The sequence below is a fragment of the Mchenga conophoros genome, linkage group LG22 (genome assembly GCF_057382185.1).
Source record: "Mchenga conophoros isolate Kocher_MC1m ecotype Shallow Benthic linkage group LG22, M_conophoros_male_GT1.1, whole genome shotgun sequence".
NCBI classification, from domain to species: Eukaryota; Metazoa; Chordata; class Actinopteri; order Cichliformes; family Cichlidae; genus Mchenga; species Mchenga conophoros.
The window spans coordinates 19,255,805-19,274,119 of NC_140546.1; the positions used below are offsets into that span (position 1 = coordinate 19,255,805).

General features: G+C 40.5%; 1 protein-coding gene across 2 annotated transcripts; it reads right to left on the reverse strand.

Moving 5' to 3' along the window:
• Nucleotides 1-628: 628 nt before the first annotated feature.
• On the reverse strand, nucleotides 629-18,315 carry tmem64 (transmembrane protein 64). 2 transcript variants are annotated; one of them, XM_085262511.1, is made up of 3 exons: nucleotides 16,757-18,315; nucleotides 7,421-7,576; nucleotides 629-3,896 (listed from the first exon to the last, which is right to left on the reverse strand). In XM_085262511.1, exons 1-3 carry the CDS (start codon nucleotides 17,465-17,467, stop codon nucleotides 3,705-3,707), a joined length of 1,059 nt encoding a protein of 352 aa, XP_085118637.1. In that variant the 5' UTR covers nucleotides 17,468-18,315; the 3' UTR covers nucleotides 629-3,704. The 2 variants fall into 2 exon arrangements, with proteins under 2 accessions (XP_085118637.1, XP_085118638.1); XM_085262512.1 differs by lacking the exon at nucleotides 629-3,896 and adding an exon at nucleotides 3,903-6,166 and having other exon boundaries at nucleotides 16,757-18,312.

The following is an 18,315-nucleotide window of genomic DNA, read 5'->3' on the forward strand; positions in this document are numbered from 1 at the left end:
TTGCAGGCCTTCACACTGATCTGGCCACTTTCGCAAGTCTGTTCTTGACTTGTGTAGCAGCTGTGAAGTTGTTTTCCTTAAAACATGGAAATAATTGTGTGATCACCCACTTTAATTAACTTTCTGTGGTCTTTCAGGTGTTTTGCTGTTGTCGAGCTGGCCAGTGCATTCATTATTTTTTCAGACTAATGATGACACTTGCACCAAAATCACTTTGGACCTCATTCCAGTGAAAAGCAGCAAAACGCAACTTAAACACTTTGCATGAACAGATCTTTTACCTGTACTGCTTATCAATATGTGCCTAGTTACTTTAGAGCCTCTACAAATGGAGGACTATGCATCAAAATTGCTTTAAGTCCTAAAATTAATTTCATTATTTTTTTTTTAAATCCCTTGAATTAAAACTGAAACTTGGCACTTAAAACACTGGCTGACATGAAATCCACTGTGGAAAAAAAATATTTTGTCCAAATATTTGTGTCTCTACGTAATTATGAACTTCACCTTGGAGGATTAAAAGAGGTCATCTTGCAAGAAAACACAGAAGAAACCTCAACTTAAAATAAATAAATTCAGGTGTTTTAGTTGTGAGGTTTCATGGAAAAAAAAAAAAAGAAGCAGAAGGTTATAACAAACTGTCTAGTTTTATTTTCTCTTTCATAAATAACACTGAACAAGCATTGTACAGTGATAAATAACATTTATACACTGTAAAATTCTCTGTATTACAAAATACAGTATATGTGTAATGCACTTGATACAGATGGGGAAGTATTACATTTCATAGCACCACACATGACCTCACGGCCCTTTAGGTTAATGATCCCTCACTCGGTATAACACCTGCATCCCAAACCCAGGTCTTATATGGGTGTCTATGAAACATACTTCCCTTAGGAATCAGTTGTTGCATAACTATATCTAAAGTTAAGTAGAGCCCACGTAGGAAGAACCAAAGCCTTTAAGTGTAAAACTAAATTTTTGCACAATCTGAGTTCCCAGGTGAGACGCTTAAACGTAATGACGTGTCCCCACGGTGGCCAATCGAGCTTCATTTATATGTTTGATTTTTGCATTAAACATGACAAAAACAAAATTTAACACACAGACAAAAAAAACCCCCAAACAAACCAAAAAAAAAACAAAAACCCACTTCCGAGTAGAACAACTTCATTAATCATGCTACGTTTCAGGAGAGTCTCTGTTAGGGGACATCTAAGACTTTAAAACAAACCACATTTCCGTGCTTTTAAAACATGACTAAGTGTTAAGTGATTTTTTTTTTCACAAGCTATCAGTTGTAAGACATGTTCCCCTCTCTCCCTCTATACGTAAACGGTCAATTCAAGTAAGAAGCTGTAAAAGTGTTTCAATCTGACGATAAAGATGTTCGTGTGATCTGTGTGCAAGCAGTCAGTCATTTCAGGGACTCTCCCAATACCAAACAAGCTGTTCTGATCACAGATACCAGCGTGTCTCGTGACGTCTCTTTCAAATCATAGGCAACTCAGAGATGTCTGTCAAAGAGGCAGCGGGAGGTAAAAGGCAGGCTCAACACTGAAATACAAACCTGGGAAAGGTGATACTCTGGAATATAGATCAAATAACTTAAATGCAGCTTTTTGTTCACGTTATAACCCGACTAAGCGATTCCCCTCACTTGGCTAAAGAGCTTACTGGTACATACTGGTATGGGCTTTTTTGCTTTAAACTGTCAAAATTATTGCTAAATTCAAACCGGAAGGGGCCCTTTAAACCAACATTTAGTGTGAAAGTAACTCTACAGCTTGCCAGTCGACTGACAGCATGGAATGTGTTCGGGTGAAGACAGTTTCTGGCGTTAAGAAGAACAAAAAGGTACAAAAATTAAAATTAAAAACAAAACAAAAAGTTGCACCAGCATCACAAAGCAGGCTTTTTGTGAACAACTACAGGAACATTAAGATGTGTAATTTTTTTTAATCTTTTAAATAGGAGCCCTTAATATTCCTCTATCAGACTTGGTCTGAGGAGCAGCATCACAATAAATGTAAAAAATAAAAAGTAGTATCACATTCATCCCTTGGTGTCAGTGTTGTGTTTGATTGTCAGCTTCTATGACACATCCAGTTTTCCTTTTGACCAACCAAACCCATTTGTAGTTCATCTGTATGAAAATAATGTTTGTCTGTAGTGGACTGTGCAAACAAACCTACAGCATGAGAAGTTACCAGGTCATGTCCATCACCACCAACAAGTAAAAAGTCTTAAGTTGCACTCAGCCTCACCTCAGGCGAGGCCGGGGTCATAACGTCTCATAAGCTTCCTCAATTCACGGCACATTAAAAAAATAAAAGCTTCTTTATCTCATCGAGCTCACATCTCTGTAATCTAAGTAAGATAAACCCCAAATAACACACAGACTTGGGTTTGTGTTATGTCGTATGCATGACAGCATTTCTTATTAGTTTGGTTTCAGCACTGAAATGTGACATTCTTGCAGTTTCGTTCTTAGATGTATTGCACTGATTTATCAAATCAACCATTTTAAAGAAAAGAGAAAAAAAAAAAAAAACTATAATTCTCCAGAAAAAGAAAAATCTCACAGCAAAAACAAAAACAAAAGTAAAACGAACATTAACGAAAAATCAAAATGGATCACCAACGATGCGGGAATCGCTCGCAGGGTGTGCGGCTCTGAGTTAAACATATTGGATTATAAAGTTCCCGGCTCTCCTCTCAAACCTGCAGGAGGTGCTCAAACTGAAAGCCTACGCGCACTGGGAGTGTTCCCGCCTTCTCCATAGTCCAAAAATAAGACACTTAAAAAAAGGGAACCATAATTAAAATGCCAAATAATTCAAAAATATTAATAATGCCCTTTATTACTCATACTGCAAATAAGCAAAATCAATCACCTGAAATAAAATAGAAACAGGTATACTTAAAGGTGCATAGGCTGGTGTTCTTTTGACACTGAAATCAAAAGTAAAATCGGTTCCTTTGAAAGGACCTGCACATTCAGAAAAAAAAGCAGGCATTTCATTTCCTGCCATGTACTTTAAAACTCGCTCACTGTGCTACCCGCCATATTTTTGCCCACCCACATGGCAAAAGTGAAACAGTCACGTTAGATCATGTAGAAAACAAACTTTGCATTTTAACCCAAACTATTATTTTGTTAGTGCTTTTGGTACCAAACCGCAGTAAATGAAAGCAAACATCTTAAGTGTAAAGGTAATAAAACAGAGTCTGAAAGCTCTGCTCCTGCCCAGCATTCAAACTACAGTCTCAATAAGTGTATGATTAACTCATGCCACTGCCACCATCTCCCGCCTCCCAGTGTGGACTTTGTAAGTTGAAGTTCTACATGAGCACAAAAAAAAGGATTAAATATCGTGACTATTTCGCAGGTTGCCATGAGATCGTCACATTTCCGCAGACATCTCATGTAACAAATGTGAAAAAGTACCATTAACAGAAAACAAATAAACTACCATTATGACGTACCACGTTCATCAGCACCATTATCAGGCGCGTGGTCCCGCACTTCCACACCGACTACAGGCGTACACTGATGCCGGGACGATCGCTGCAGTACGTTACCGTGCCGCCGGCGTGTTTGGGACACCAGCTGAACTGTGCTGGTTCCCTCAAGGATACGTGCGTTACAATTGAGTGACCAGGTCGTGGCTGCTACAGCCACGTGCGGCGATTCGAGATCACACGATGTTGATGCAGTTTCCGCTTCCAGCTGTCACCCTCTTGCTGCAGTAGGTGAAGCTGCTGTGATTGGTGGAGGAGCCGTTCATGTGCGACGACTTCAGCTCCATCTGGCAGGCGGCGATGGCTGCGTTGAGCTCTACCTGAGCCCGATGCACGACGTAGAACATCAGGCCGATGCTGATGATGATCTGTAGAGCGGAGCAGAGCAAGAAGCTTTGTGTTAACTAACGATTGTGGTAATGAGCGTTCTGTTTGTGTAATGATGACGATAATAAAGTAAAGCACTACATTTACAGGCACATCGTTTTGTCTCCTAAAAGCAAAAAGGGATGAAGGCAAATTTTAGCTACATTCTAACATTTAGAAATGAAAACTGTAACAATTAAGTTAGTAGTTATAAACCAGAACAAATATCGATGGAACTTTAGTTCAAAAACTAAAGACATTGCTGCGTTCTTCTGTATTAGGGCTGCCACGATTTGTCGACTAGTCACGATTACGTCGACTATCAAAATCGTCGACGACTGATTTAATAGTCGACGTGTCGTTTGAAGCTTTGTAAGATCGCAAAAGACGCAGGAATAATAGCAGGATTTAAGAGTGTAATAACGGACTGAAACAGAAGATGGCAGCACTGCATGTACAAGGATGCCAGCTGCCGTTAAACCCCGAAGAAGAAGAAGCAGCTGTGTCCCAGAATTCATAGCGCGGCCCAGCTTAGTTTCCAACAATGGCGGCAGCTAGTTAGTTTTAATATTACTCTTATTATTCTTTCTGGGTCACAAAATAAACGTTTAACATATTTTCAGGCGAGAATGTAGCTGTGTAAACCTCAAATATCTGCTCAGTTTATCAGGACACCACATATTTTCAAAAGCGCTCCGACGTTTTCGGAGACGTCTGTTACCCACTAGCTCGATAGCTAGCCGGGGACAAGGATCACTAGCGCCGTGAGAACACCGGACTCCCGGCAAATTGTTTTCAAACCCACCGCCGTCTTTCGCGACTCAGGTTAAATATATATGAGTCACTTAGATAAATTAAAAATGTTGTTGTTTGGCTTTTTTTTTTTTTTTTAGTATTTTATTTGTTCCTGAGTAAATCGGTTTGGCTGAGATTAAAGTTATAGTTTTTACACAGCTGAATAAAGCAGACAGCTGATTATCAGAAGTGTGAGATGCTGGAGAATATACCCCGGTGTCCTGTTATATTTTAGATAGCAAGGAGTTTATTCAACTTTACCGAAACAATCTGCAAATTTCATTAAAATTGAATAAACTATCATCTTGTCTTTATTTTTAGTTAGCACCTTAAAAGCTTAAAGCTGTAAGCTAATGATAGTTATATAAGAGCATATGCTGCTGGTGCAATAAGCTGTAGTTTTACGTCCAGTGGATGATGATCTGATTAGTCGACTAATCGCATAAATAATCGGTGACTAGTCGACTATCAAAATAATCGTTTGTGGCAGCCCTATTCTGTATTTAAAGACATTTCACCTTCTAGACAACTCACATACCTATGAAAACTAAATCTCGAAGCCAGCTGGAGTTTGGCATTTAGTCACTTTGGAGTATGAGTTTTTCAGAACAAGCCCAAACAAATAATATGACTTCAGAAGCAAAAACTCAGTAGCCTCTGAAACACTGCGTTAATTATACTGAAGGACAACCACCAATATGTTTATTATATAAATCACACGTAATTAGTTATTTAAAGGTTGGTTTTAACTCCAATTCATTCATTTTCTCCAGTTCACTTTAAGGTAGCAGGGAAGAGGAGCCTATCTGTACTGCTATTGAGCGAGAGCCATCTATCACAGGGCAAATCCAGAAAATCCGACTGTCCATTCCTCATGCTGGTGTCAGGGAAGCTGGGCTACATCGGCACCTCCCATAGTTTCCCATCATGACTGGCTTCCATGTGAATATGGCCAGCTGTCAATGAGATAACATGAAACACTAATACCTTGTTCTACTCACCAGACACTGGACTCCTGACCTTTATTAACTCTCCCTGAGCACCTGTGAGAATTACATAAAACTAAACAGGTGTTGGTGATGCTGTAAAACTGAAATGAACTTGAGGTGAGCTGAGCTGACTTTTCTGGCACAAACAAGAGCAATGCCTGGAATAATACTTCACAGAAAAGTAATAGAAAGTTCTTCTTAGAAGCAAGGACGAGATCTGTCACCTGTTGCTTGTGTGTGTAGGTCATATTTATTTTCTCTGTTACTATTGTAACTCTAAAGAAAAGTGTTCAACCTGCATTTCGCATGGTCAGACTGGCGTACACGCAGGCTTGGTCGGTGGAGAGCACATTCTTCTTGTTGTGGGTTTGATGTTTTAGTAGATTACGTGGTTTTGTTGTGTTTTCTGACTCACAAAAACCTACAACAAGGAGTGCTCCAAAGCAAAGACCTGCCTAAAAGGGCTGAATAACATCCAAGCAGGGCATCTGGTGGAGATACAGAAGAGATAAAAGTCAGGGAATACCAAAGCTACCCCTTAATCTATTTAAAGCGTCTAATATAAGTGAACAGGATGTAGTTAAAGTGTATTTTGTACTTTAAAAATACTCTATCCTAAATAAAAATCTTAAATGAGATGTTTTAAAAGGAAATGTGATCCAATGTGGATAACATCCTTCATAAGGGAACTTTTTTTGCACCTGATACTGAACGTTCTATTAAATTAAAATGAAATTAAAAATCTTCAGGTCTCAGGAGGTTTAAAAATAAATAAATAAATAAAAAAATCCATCCATAGTTGTCCATTTGGGACAAATTCACCAGAGAGAAACTTTTGAGTGGGAAACTGGTTCATTGCTCATTGACCACATTGCTCGTCAGTTCGCTGTTGAACATTGATGTTTTTTTCTTGGCATAAAGTGTCTCATCGCCTGAGAGAATTTGGACTGAAAGCTCATTGACAGATCATTAACAGAAAGGCTAAACTGAAACCTGCTGAAGGACATATAGTGCATGAATAGAGGAAGATGTCAGTGAAGATTGGAAAGAAGGTCATAGTCTAAAAAATGTTTTCTATAGCAGGAATTCCTTCCTTACTGTAAAGCAAAAAGGTAAACAACCGCATCAGACATTCATTCATGTATCACTGTTTCCTTCTTTAAAAAAACAAAACAAAAACAAACCAAACCACTGTTGAATTGCAAAACCGGTTTCATAAGTTCTGAGAATCTGATAACAGTGAAATACAAACAGCTCAGTCCTTCGCAAACAAGAATCTCTAGAAAATCCCTGAAGGTAAATTAATGAAAATAACTAGAGTTAAACTGTGGAAGAGTGGAACAAGCTCAAATCAGAACAATGAGAGAAACCATTACCATCCCACAGACCTGCTGAAGTCATTTCAAGAAAAGAACATCTTACACTTCCTGTATGTAAGCTTGTTTTCGTCACAGTAGTTACCGTTCTCCATTTTAAAGCATTTTCCACAATACATTTACACACATTTTTATTTTATTTTATATCCACAGCTATTATTATTCCGTCAATAATCACCAATATTTAAGAATAAATATTCAGTATGGTCACAAATAGGGGTGTGCTGATAACGAGCTCCGCTGGGCTTTTGTTCTTTAAACGTCAGCACAACGTTGAGCAAAATGGGAAAGCAACATATCATTTCAAATCTCGGATATTTGAAAATTGTTACCTTCGTACTCAATATATTATCACCTTCAGCTCACCTGCAGGCTGAAAACGAAGTAGCCGCTGACGCTTTGCTCAGCGATGACATCCTCCATAGTACGAAGTGTGGTGCCCAGGTAGGAGTTTAGAAGCTGTGTGGGCAACAGGCCCACAGAGGAGGCCACCAGGTAGTTTGGCAAGGACACATCTGTGATCTGTGAAAGGAGAGCAGTGATTAAAAAACCCCAAAAAACAAAATAGGTTTCAAACATTAATAAAATAACAGTAAAACACACGAGAAAAAGATCAGATTTAATCATATTTAAACATCTATAACTAAAAGACTCTTTCAGTTTTTCGTCTTCCAGTTATTTCAACAATGTTGAACTCTGTCAGTCTGTGAAAGTCAAACTTGTCTGACTTGTCTGATTTTGTTGTGCCCTGAACTTTGTGTAGTTTCCAAAACCTGTTGAAACGTTGTAAAGCTTTTAAAGAATTTAAAAAAAGAAGCTACATGACAAGGTGGCATTGTCCTTTCCTAAAAAAAGAACATATGAACAACTCCAGTAATTGAATAACTTGTTTTACGACTTTTACAATTTGAAAAAAAAAGAAAAAAGTACTGATTTTTTTTATTGTTTATTTACACGCTTTTATATATGTACACCGAATAAATTCTTATGAGGATTGGCTTCCTTGCAGGATAAATAAATATGATACTAACCACAGTAAATTGGGTTAACTAAATAGTTTCTAACAAATTTGAGTGCTGAACCTGCACCCATCATGCAAAAACAGCTCGTGGCGTTTGGCACCAGGAGAGCAGTCTGGTCCCCACGGGCTGCCTTCCACGAATCAGGCTTGTTCTAGCGCGTTCCAGAGATGCTCAATCAGACTGGGATCTGATAAAGCTGGAGGGTGAGTATGGTCTTTGAGCTACTCCTGGGCGGTTTCTGTGCATAGGCTGGGTGCTCTGCTACAGGAGACGGCTGCAGTTGGGTAGTGTCGCTGCCTTCGGGGTTTGTTCCGGTTAGTGGTATACGAGTAAATGTAACATCCGCATGAACGCCAGGACCAGAGTCTCTGCAGAGCACTGCCAGTGGTGTCAATGATGTGGCTTAGTGTTGTGCTCACAGGCTACATCACAACTGAGTCCCTTCACCTCAGTTACTAGAAAAACTACTCAAAGGCAGGATGCTGTCTTTAAAAAAAAAAAAAAAAAGAAGAAGGAAGAAAGAAAGAAAAAATGTTGCTACAGACCCCTTCTTCTTCTATTTTTTTTTTTTTAAATCTAAAAGCTGTTAAATAAATTTTGGTGCAAGTATCCTGAACTTTGATATGTCGGTATCTCCAAACAACCACCTTAATATAAATATACCGGTAAATATAAATAACTGCTGGCTCGCTGTCACCCTTGATCTCTTGATTAAGTGATGACATAAGCCTCTGTGCACCCGTGCTGGCTGTGGGAGGATGTGACCTTGGCACCGTGTGCTCAGTGACTACGCTGCAGCTGATAGCAGTGTGTCAGGGGTTTTGGTATGTTGCTGCAAGACTGTCTGTGCCAAAATGTTATCAGGGCTTGAAAACATTTGCGCTCGATGCGGCCAAAGTGTCTCTTTGCTGGGATAAAATCCTCTCCCGTTATCACACTAGACACTGATAAGAACTTAGGTTACACTTCACAAAACACTGACATTATCGAATCGTGGTTAATCAAGCTAACATTGTAGTCCATGCTGTTTTTTCGCCAGGCACTTTTCCCTCTGCACGGTCATGTGACAGGCTTTTTCTCCTCGCAAGATTAGCCTTGATGTGTCCACGCCACGTGCCAACACAATCAAAACGCCTTCAGCTGATTTCTGAGACATCTGTGAGAGCTATAGAAGAAAATGAATGCAGTCTCTGAAGCACAGGGCCTCTGAAGTCCCACCCAGGCATCGGGCACACACAGCTGTCTTGTATGCGACCAGGGAAGGGCCAGTCTGTGGTATTTTTAAGACTGTGCAGAGAATTCCCACTGAACCTCCTACTTGCTTCTGCAAGCCTGTATCACGATAATCTGCAAATTCAAGTGAAAAAAAAAATATCGCCCCGTCTTATGACTGGCCTGATTTATTTAGAGCAGCAGCAATGCAGGCCTGACTTTGTGCTTGTAAACAAAACACTAGGTGCTTTGACTATGCAGTAAAATTAGGATTGCAACTGTGATGCCGTTTCTCTTTTTTATTCATACTAATGGAGTGTGAAGAACACTTAAAACATGCCTGCTTGTACCGAAGGTCCATAAATCACACACAAAGACTTCCCAGATTGCTTCATCAGCTCATTATGACGAGTGTTGGAGCCAGGATAGCGAGCAGGTATAAAAGTGCAATAAAATAGATGTGCGGAGATGAAAGCACGCACCTGAAGCTCAACGGATTCACAAACATTTTTCCTGAGCTGTCCTATTGTTTTGCTAACTGCTGCAGTCTCTGTGTCGTTTTAGGTTACCCGTGATAATGTAGCACCACCAACTTCAGCAGAAAGAAGTGAGGGGCACAGTGAAATGTAGCCTCACCGCAGAAAGTGCTTACCAAGGGCAGGGCAGACAAGACATAACTCTACTGTGAGCCGTTACGGGCCTATGCTTAGAATTGGCTCGTTTCTCTTTTTATTGTGGAGAATAAGATCGTACAGATACAACAGCAGCTCGGCTTTACAATGAACCTCCAGATGAGATTAAGTATCCAGCAAGAGCCTGAGTTGGGGTTGAAAGTGAAAATGTTGCAGGGAAAACAGGTGGTGAGACTGAAAAGCTCCACTCTGACAGTCATTTCTCCAACAGAAACCAAAGAATTTCACATGGAAGCGACTGCGACACGCATCGCTGGGTGATGTGATGAATATATCAGTTCTCCATCCTGGTCATTTAACAGCAAATGCTATCACTTCTCCACCACCTTCTTTACGGTACTTAGAAGGAAACAGCCACCTCACTGTGTTAATCAGGTCTCTTCTTATTAAAACATCATGCTTTTCTTAATAAACCAAATACATATATATCAGACACTACTACCAAATAGACTACTCAGAGATGCTGAAGTCTGTGTCTGGAAGGTGCATGTCAGTCTACAGCATAGGCAATGCAGTCCTGTAAATCAAGCATTAGCATCTGAGGACAAAGGCCAATTTTCTCCTCAGATGCAGCCAGCAGATATCTGAGGCTTCCTGCTCCATCTGTTCGATTACAACCTTATTTTGATTCTTATACCGGATGCCCCTCCTGACACGGAGATTTGTCTCTCCCCCTTATCTCAAACCAGCAGTATTTTGCATGTTAGGCAAATGCATTAACAAATGCAGGTAAATTCAAAAGCACCAATCCATTGCAGGCGATAGTTTATTGCAAAAATAAAATCATTCTTTTGCCTCCTGTCCTTGTCAGGTACCGGTAACCATGCTTGTGACTGATGAGTACAAATTCAGATCCCAAAGTTGGCCCGGGCCTCCACATTCTGCATATGTATATGTAGATACCCGTTTAGAAAGATTTGGAGTCCACTAACTCCAGTACACTGTGGTTGGTAAATTCTTTGCTATGCTAAGTGTGTCTGCTTGCCACTTGGTGCCAAGCAGCTAGCATACAGTGTGCTTTAACAGCACTTTTCATAAAACAGCTGCATGGCGCTATGTGAGCAGTCAGAACAAGTTGCATACGAGACAGGTGCAGATCCAGGAGGAAACCGCTGATAAAAGTGTGGAAATAATGATTAATGGAATACTTTCAATGCGGGCTTTATGATTTCTTTCAAGTTATCATTTGACACCATATTATTCATTATCGAAGAAAGACGCAGATGATAGACATAATGATATCTCAATAAAACAGGTGAGAGTTTTTCCAAGCTTTTCGGAGCAACATCCACCAAGAACTCAACAAGCTGCTTGTAAATCTAAAATATGTCAAAAGAAACAAAAAACTCCTTAAAAAGCCTGACAATGAGTCAAGCACAGACACATTTTCCAAAGACAAACAGCTGTCATAAGCTGGAACAAACCAGCAGAAAAGTAACAAATGCAAACTGGCATCCAAAAAAATATGACCTACATCTGTAGCATTTGTTGTTTAGCCATTTTAGAATTGCAGCCTTTTTTTGTTTGCTTTGACCATGTATGTAATAACCCAGAGCAAGCTGAAGATCACCATCGTACATGACTGTCAGTGAGCTCACCTTGTACTTTGACTCTCATGAGCTGACTGAGGGTACTAACAGCGCCAGTCACAGAGTCAGCAGCTGAGCAACAGAGTGTTAAAATCTGTCCCTTTGACTTTGACACCTCGTTTTCACTTCTGCAGCGTGGAGCAGCAAGTTCAATGTTGCAACTATTGTCATAGCGTCTCCAGTTATCCTCCCATGAAGCACAGACAAGTCCCAACTAGGGCTGCCACAAACGATTATTTTGATAGTCGACTAGTCACCGATTATTTTTGCGATTAGTCGACTAATCAGATCATCATCCATTGGACGTACAGCATACAGCTTATTGCACCAGCAGCATCTGGTCTTATATAACTATCATTAGCTTACAGCTTGAAGTGTTTGTGCTAACTAAAAATAAAGACAAGATGGTAGTTTATTAATTTTTAATGAAATTTGCAGATTGTTTCGGTGAAGTTTAATAAACTCCTTGCTTTCTAAAATATAACAGGACACCGGAGTATATTCTCCAGCGTCTCACACTTCTGATAATCAGCTGTCTGCTTGACAGTTTTAGCTGTGCAAAAACTATAACTTTAATCTCAGCCAAACCGATTTACTCAGGAACAAATAAAATACTAAAGAAAGCCAAACAATAACATTTTTAAGTTATCTAAGTGACTTATATATATATATGTTTAACCTGACTAGCAAAAGACGGCGGTGGGTTTGAAAACGATTTGCCGGGAGTCCGGTGTTCTCACGGCTCTAGTTAGCCTTGCCCCCGCCTAGCTAACGAGCTAGAGGGTAACAGACGTCTCCGAAAACGTCGGAGCGCTTTTGAAAATATGTGGTGTCTTGATAAACTGAGCAGATATTTGAGGTTTACACAGCTACATTCTCGCCTGAAAATATGTTAAACGTTTATTTTGTGACCCAGAAAGAATAATAAGAGTAAAGTTAAAACTAACTAGCTGCCGCCATTGTTGACAACTGCGCTGGGCTGCGCTATGAATTCTGGGACACAGCTTCTTCTTCTTCGGGGTTTAACGGCAGCTGGCATCCTTGTACATGCAGTGCTGCCATCTTCTGTTTCAGTCCGTTATTACACTCTTAAATCCTACTACTCATTCCTGCGTCCTTTGTGATCTTACAAAGCTTCAAACGATGCGTCGACTATTAAATTAGTCGTCGACGATTTTAATAGTCGACATAATCGTGACTAGTCGACTAATCGTGGCAGCCCTAGTCCCAACTATGAAGTATACAGCAAGGGGGAAAAATGAAGCTACTGAAGTCAGTCAGGCAAAAGAAAGCCATCTGCTAGGCTTAAGCTATGTCATACTCAAAGTCCATGATCAGGTAAACTGCTGACTTAGTGTAGAAATAAAGACTAATAATGCCCATATTCAGAATTACAGATTCTCATACTTGATGACACTGTATGTCTGGGAATTATCACCAACACAGTCTGAAAAACCTTCATTTTAAAACACATTGTGAGCATATTTTAAACGAACATCCTAACAACGAAAAAAAACCAAAACAGGCTCGCATTTGGTGCCATTATCAAAGGAATCACTGTCCAAACAGATCACCACAGACTCTAAACCCTTATCTACGTCAGCTCCCTGCCTAACCTTGATATCCATACATCTGACTTTGAGATGCTTCTCAAATAGCAGCCTATCAGTCAGCGTACAACAGCAGCACAAATGCTTATTGCGTCCCGTGATTCTTGTACCCACAAGGCTTCTCATTATTAACATGCTCTCATCTCACCATTATCAAATTACCGTCTGAAGTTGTAAGGGTCATTTTGAACAGTAACTGTAGATATGTTAATGCAATATTGATATGTTAAACCAAAGTCTAGTGTTCATGTAATGCAGTGCAATAAATAACTTCAACATGTTGCTCTCACACGCTACAGGGTAGATTAAGATTTCATACCCCTTTGCAGGACTTATCTCTATGTTCAGTAATAAACATCACACTGGGGACACATTTAGATAGTTATTCAGATCAACCAGTATAGCGGTCGAACACCTCAATATTTGCATGAGGGTTATAAAGCAGATTTTTTAAGTCAGTGTGGTGACATTAAACTGTGAGAAATCATAATCAACGCAAAGCACTCAACTCTATAAAGTTGACAAATGTCTAACCAAATCAGTCACCCCGGAAAACCCCACTGGTTTAGCACCATACAACCTCTGTCCTTGTGAAACACACTTACATCATCAGATTTTTCCCCTCCTTGGGCCTGTGCATCAACTCCTTCTTGCTGTAAGCGATTAATGTCTTTCAAGCCCAACAATTTGCATTCAATTTTGCATGTTTGTGCTTCTGCGTTTTCCAGTATTTAAGGGGGATTTCTCATCAGACAATACTTTTAGCATGTTTACCGTTAATCAAGCTCTTTGAGCATGTTAGATGCAGTGGATTAAATGTAGTTTTTGTTTTGAGATATAAATATATATATTTTTTGTGTGTGGAAAGGATGTCCTGGCTAAATTTTATTATAACTAGCAGTAGGGCTGGGCCATATTATACCGTTCACGGTTAGGCTACGATAGGAAAATGAAATATCGCGATAGAATATGAGTAAAACGCGCATGCGCAGTGCCTTTGTTTTCATACGCACATGGCCGATTGTTGAGTGAAACAGATGAACCAGAATTGGTTTGTAAAAATGGTGCAACTTCAGTGATGTGGAACTGGTTTGGTGTTTGTCCGTCAGATACACGACAAAGCACGTTTTTTTTGCAGAACATGCAAGCGGCCGTCGGACTAAGATGCCCTTAAATCTGGGAGTAATCTGGGTCCTAAACTCCGTATGTTTCAGGTCAAACGAACACTGCAGCATCACTAAGAGTTAAAAACTGTCTAAATTCTTTCATCTTTAATAAAACGATCAGCATTGCTGCTTTACCAGGTGTAACTATGAAGTTTAACTTCCAGGCATCCATGAAAACAAAATGTATTACATTTAACGGAGTTAGAAGCTAGCAGGAAGCTAGCGGAAGTTAGCTCGCTAGTTTCGCTAGTTACCTAAGCATGATATTGCATGTTCTGACTGAGAGATTTCTGAAAAAAAAATCAAACGTACAGCTCTGCTATCACTTCCAACATAAATGAAGACAGGAAACTAAACAGCAGTGACGTTTGTAGGGTTACTGAAGTTGGGCTAGCTGGTATATAATTATGTGCTACGTGATCGCTAGCGACACAGCTATGTTAGCATAACATAAACAGTGAAGCTGGAGGACAAACACTAACACTTTCCCACTTATAAAAGTTAACGTTAAGGTTCCTCATGGTTAGAGACAAATGCAATCGCATGGCAGGATGCTGTAAAAGGACCAATCTTCAGTCAGGAGAACAACTGAGATAATCCATCCACAATACGAGGTTAGTCATTAATATACTGCAACAACATGGGAATAGAGCAGCTGCCAGAGAATTCAACATTAATGAATCAATGGTACAGAAGTGGAGGAAGCAAGAAGAATGAGTTTAATAAAGTTTGATTTATCTGACTGCTTTGTTTCGCTTAATGTGCCTTATAATCCCGTGCACCTTATGGTCCGAAAAATACGTACTGCACACTGCAGTTTAATGTTGCAAAGCACCTCTTTTTAACTTCAGTGGATATTATACATGGTTATGCTCAGGATATGTCAGCCCATTTCTACTGGAAATGCCTTTTGGTTAAACTTTCAGCAAGGAATTTGCATTTGCACTGTTACATTTTTATAAAGCTTTAATGTACATAAAAACCAGCTTCTTGTTTAAGTGAAAATAAATGATAGGTTGTCTTTTTGCGCTAGTAATGTTGTGGAGTTGTATTTTGTCTCGCATCAATTATATCGTCAGTTATATCGTTATCGCAAATTTTCAAATATATATCGTGATAAATATTTTTGGCCATATCACCCTGCTCTAACTAGCAGGAATAAATCCTCTCAGTGGCAATTTTACGAGTATTATAAATTACATTACTGCCTACACAAGGAGTGTGATCCTTAACCTCCTAAGACCCGAACTCTTCCACGGCACGCATTTTTGATTTCTCTTTGATATTTGGGCATATTGGGGCTGATGAATGTAAAAATCAAAGAATTACCTTTTTTTTTAAATCTGATTTTTGTTTCTAAGAAAAATGAGAGCCACATATGAGGATATTCATTTAAAATTTTGATAGAACAGGAGCAGTAAAATGTCCTCGTAAGTGGACATCAGGCCCTTGTAGAGCAAAATTGAGTATTTTGGTCTAAACAACCCAAAATGTGATGTCCACATATGTGGACTACAGGTCCTAGGAGGTTAAATGTATCTAGAAAGACAACTGTGGATATACTGGGTAAGTGAACCTATGTTTTTTGCATGGCTTCAACTTGTAATACCTTGTTTTATTTATTTATTTATTTTAAATAGTCCTATTGTTTTCATATCAAGTGACCCATCCTGATATTCTATAAAACAGAGGATGATCACTTAAGCCTTTTACCTTTTTGGATGTATCAATGAGTTGAGTGAGGAAGATAATGAAGGGGTATAAACTATTCATGCAATGTATGAAGGTCTCGGGCCTCGGTTAAATGTAGGAGAGCAGTTGAAAGCAATATCACAACACTGACCTGACATGAGTCATCTCAAAAAAACAAAAAAGGTGGCACCTTAAACTAAATTGTGTTTATGTCACCAGATGTTCAAGAGGGAAAAAAAACAAACAAAAACAAAAAATTGCTCCTAAATATAAAACCTGAAATATGGCTACTGACCACTGGGAGCCACATCCTAGGAGCACTCCGTTTATCTGCAGGAAGAATGAGTTTCCATTCTCTGTGGACCGGCTTCCTATTTTCATTTCCACATTTAGACTCCGGTCTGCCTTGAATATTGAAGTAACAGGCCAACTACTCTTTTCAGTGTCCTAAACTGAAATGAAACTGGCAGTTCCTGACTTGTATCTAGATAGTTCTGATTTCCCCTGAGATTCAGCTGGCCTAGAAATAAGAAAAATGCATCCCCTCTAAAACACACACAAAAAGACCACAGAATTAACTGTCAGGACTCTGTTTGATTTGTTCAGCGATCATCTGGCACAGTAATGAATTCTTCCCAGAGCCGAACAAGTGCTGTGACACATCTACTGCAATTTGTGAGTTTACACGATGACCTAAAAAAACCTGGAAACATACTCACCGAGAAAACTGCATTTTGGAGTCCAAAAGGTATGGGGGTGAGTCTTGCTAAGGCCACAATTTTGAGTCCACTTCCTCCTTCCACCACGCGTATGACGGCACTGAGCTGTTCGTTGTTTCCAACTTTGTTCAGCACCCAGTCAGTCAACAGTCGTTTGCACACCACGTGTGCCACAAAGGTCCCTATTAGAACCCCCACCATAACTAGTCCCATGCCCAGCACAAAGCCGTAGAGGTAGCCAGCAGCCACGTTAAGAACAATATATCCCCATCCACATGGAAAGGACACGATAATCAAACCAACTATAAAGAGCATGGCTCCAACAAAGCTGTCCAAACTCTCCACCCAGAGCAGGAGGTCCTTGAGGTATTGGCGTACCAGAGCCACCGAGGAGAAGCACACAGCAGTGAGGATGCACGCCAGCAGGGCGCTTTTAAAACAGAAGGTGGTGATACAACACGGGTGTCTGAACTCTGCACCACCGGTGAAGGTCGTCCCCCCTGCGTCAACGCTGGCCTCGGGAACACCATCCGACTTCCCCAAGCCAGTCCCCCTCTCATCAAAAGCGTTGCATATTAGGATGTCGATTTTGTCACACTCGTCCGTGGAGGTCTTCTGCAGCCAGCGGTTCAGCTGGATCTGCGTCTTGCCCACTGCGTGCTTTACAAGCTTGGTGAAAAGCTGCACGGTCGTAGCCCCTGACATTGACATGTCGGTCCTCAAACAGCCTCTGGGGACCAGCAGTGGAGCTCAGATTGACCTGGAAGCAGCTGTTATGTTACAGGCTCCTAGAAAGCGTCTAAACACAGTCAAAGTCCATCTCAACAGAGACAAGTAATCACAAACTTCGCAGACGATGGCTTCAGCATAAGTAGTAGTCCATTACTCTGGTGCTGTTACTGCACTGGCATAGTAAGGCATACAGGTAACCTTTTGCCATTACATTAACTGCCCAACTTAACCCGTGTTAGCGGTTTATCTCGGGTACACCAGCTGTGTAGCGTGCCAGCGCAGTGACTTGATGTTGTCAGTTTTGTAGTCGCTGTCTAAAGCACTCGCCATCTTCAGAGTTGTTATCACTTCGCTCAGGACAAGGTTGAGTCAGTGGCCGGAGGGACACGACAAAGATGGGTCTGCATGACAAGGGGAGAGCCTGTGCTATCCACATCAACTTTCAGGACTCCCCCAGCATTCACATCCAGCTTTAGCGATAACTCACCAGCACAAATCACTGCGTGGCTAACTTACTCTCCGCCGTTAGCTAACTAGCTCTCTGCGAGGATAAAGTCCAACAGTGCAATCTCGAGACTAAAACCACCGCCACCGGCCTTTCAGAGCCGCCTCTCCCGGACACCAGAGCGACAAACAGGACTCACAAGCCCGATGTGAAAGCCCAGTTTGCTCTTTGTCTCCAGGCTAGCTGCTGTTGCTGTTTCACTCGTCGTCCTCTCTCCTGAGTGGATGCTGTCGATGTCGAAGCTATTCATACAGACCACTGTTTGTGTCCCAGAATGCCAAGTAACCTCAGCCCACGTGACCCACCGTTTAACTGTTTCAAC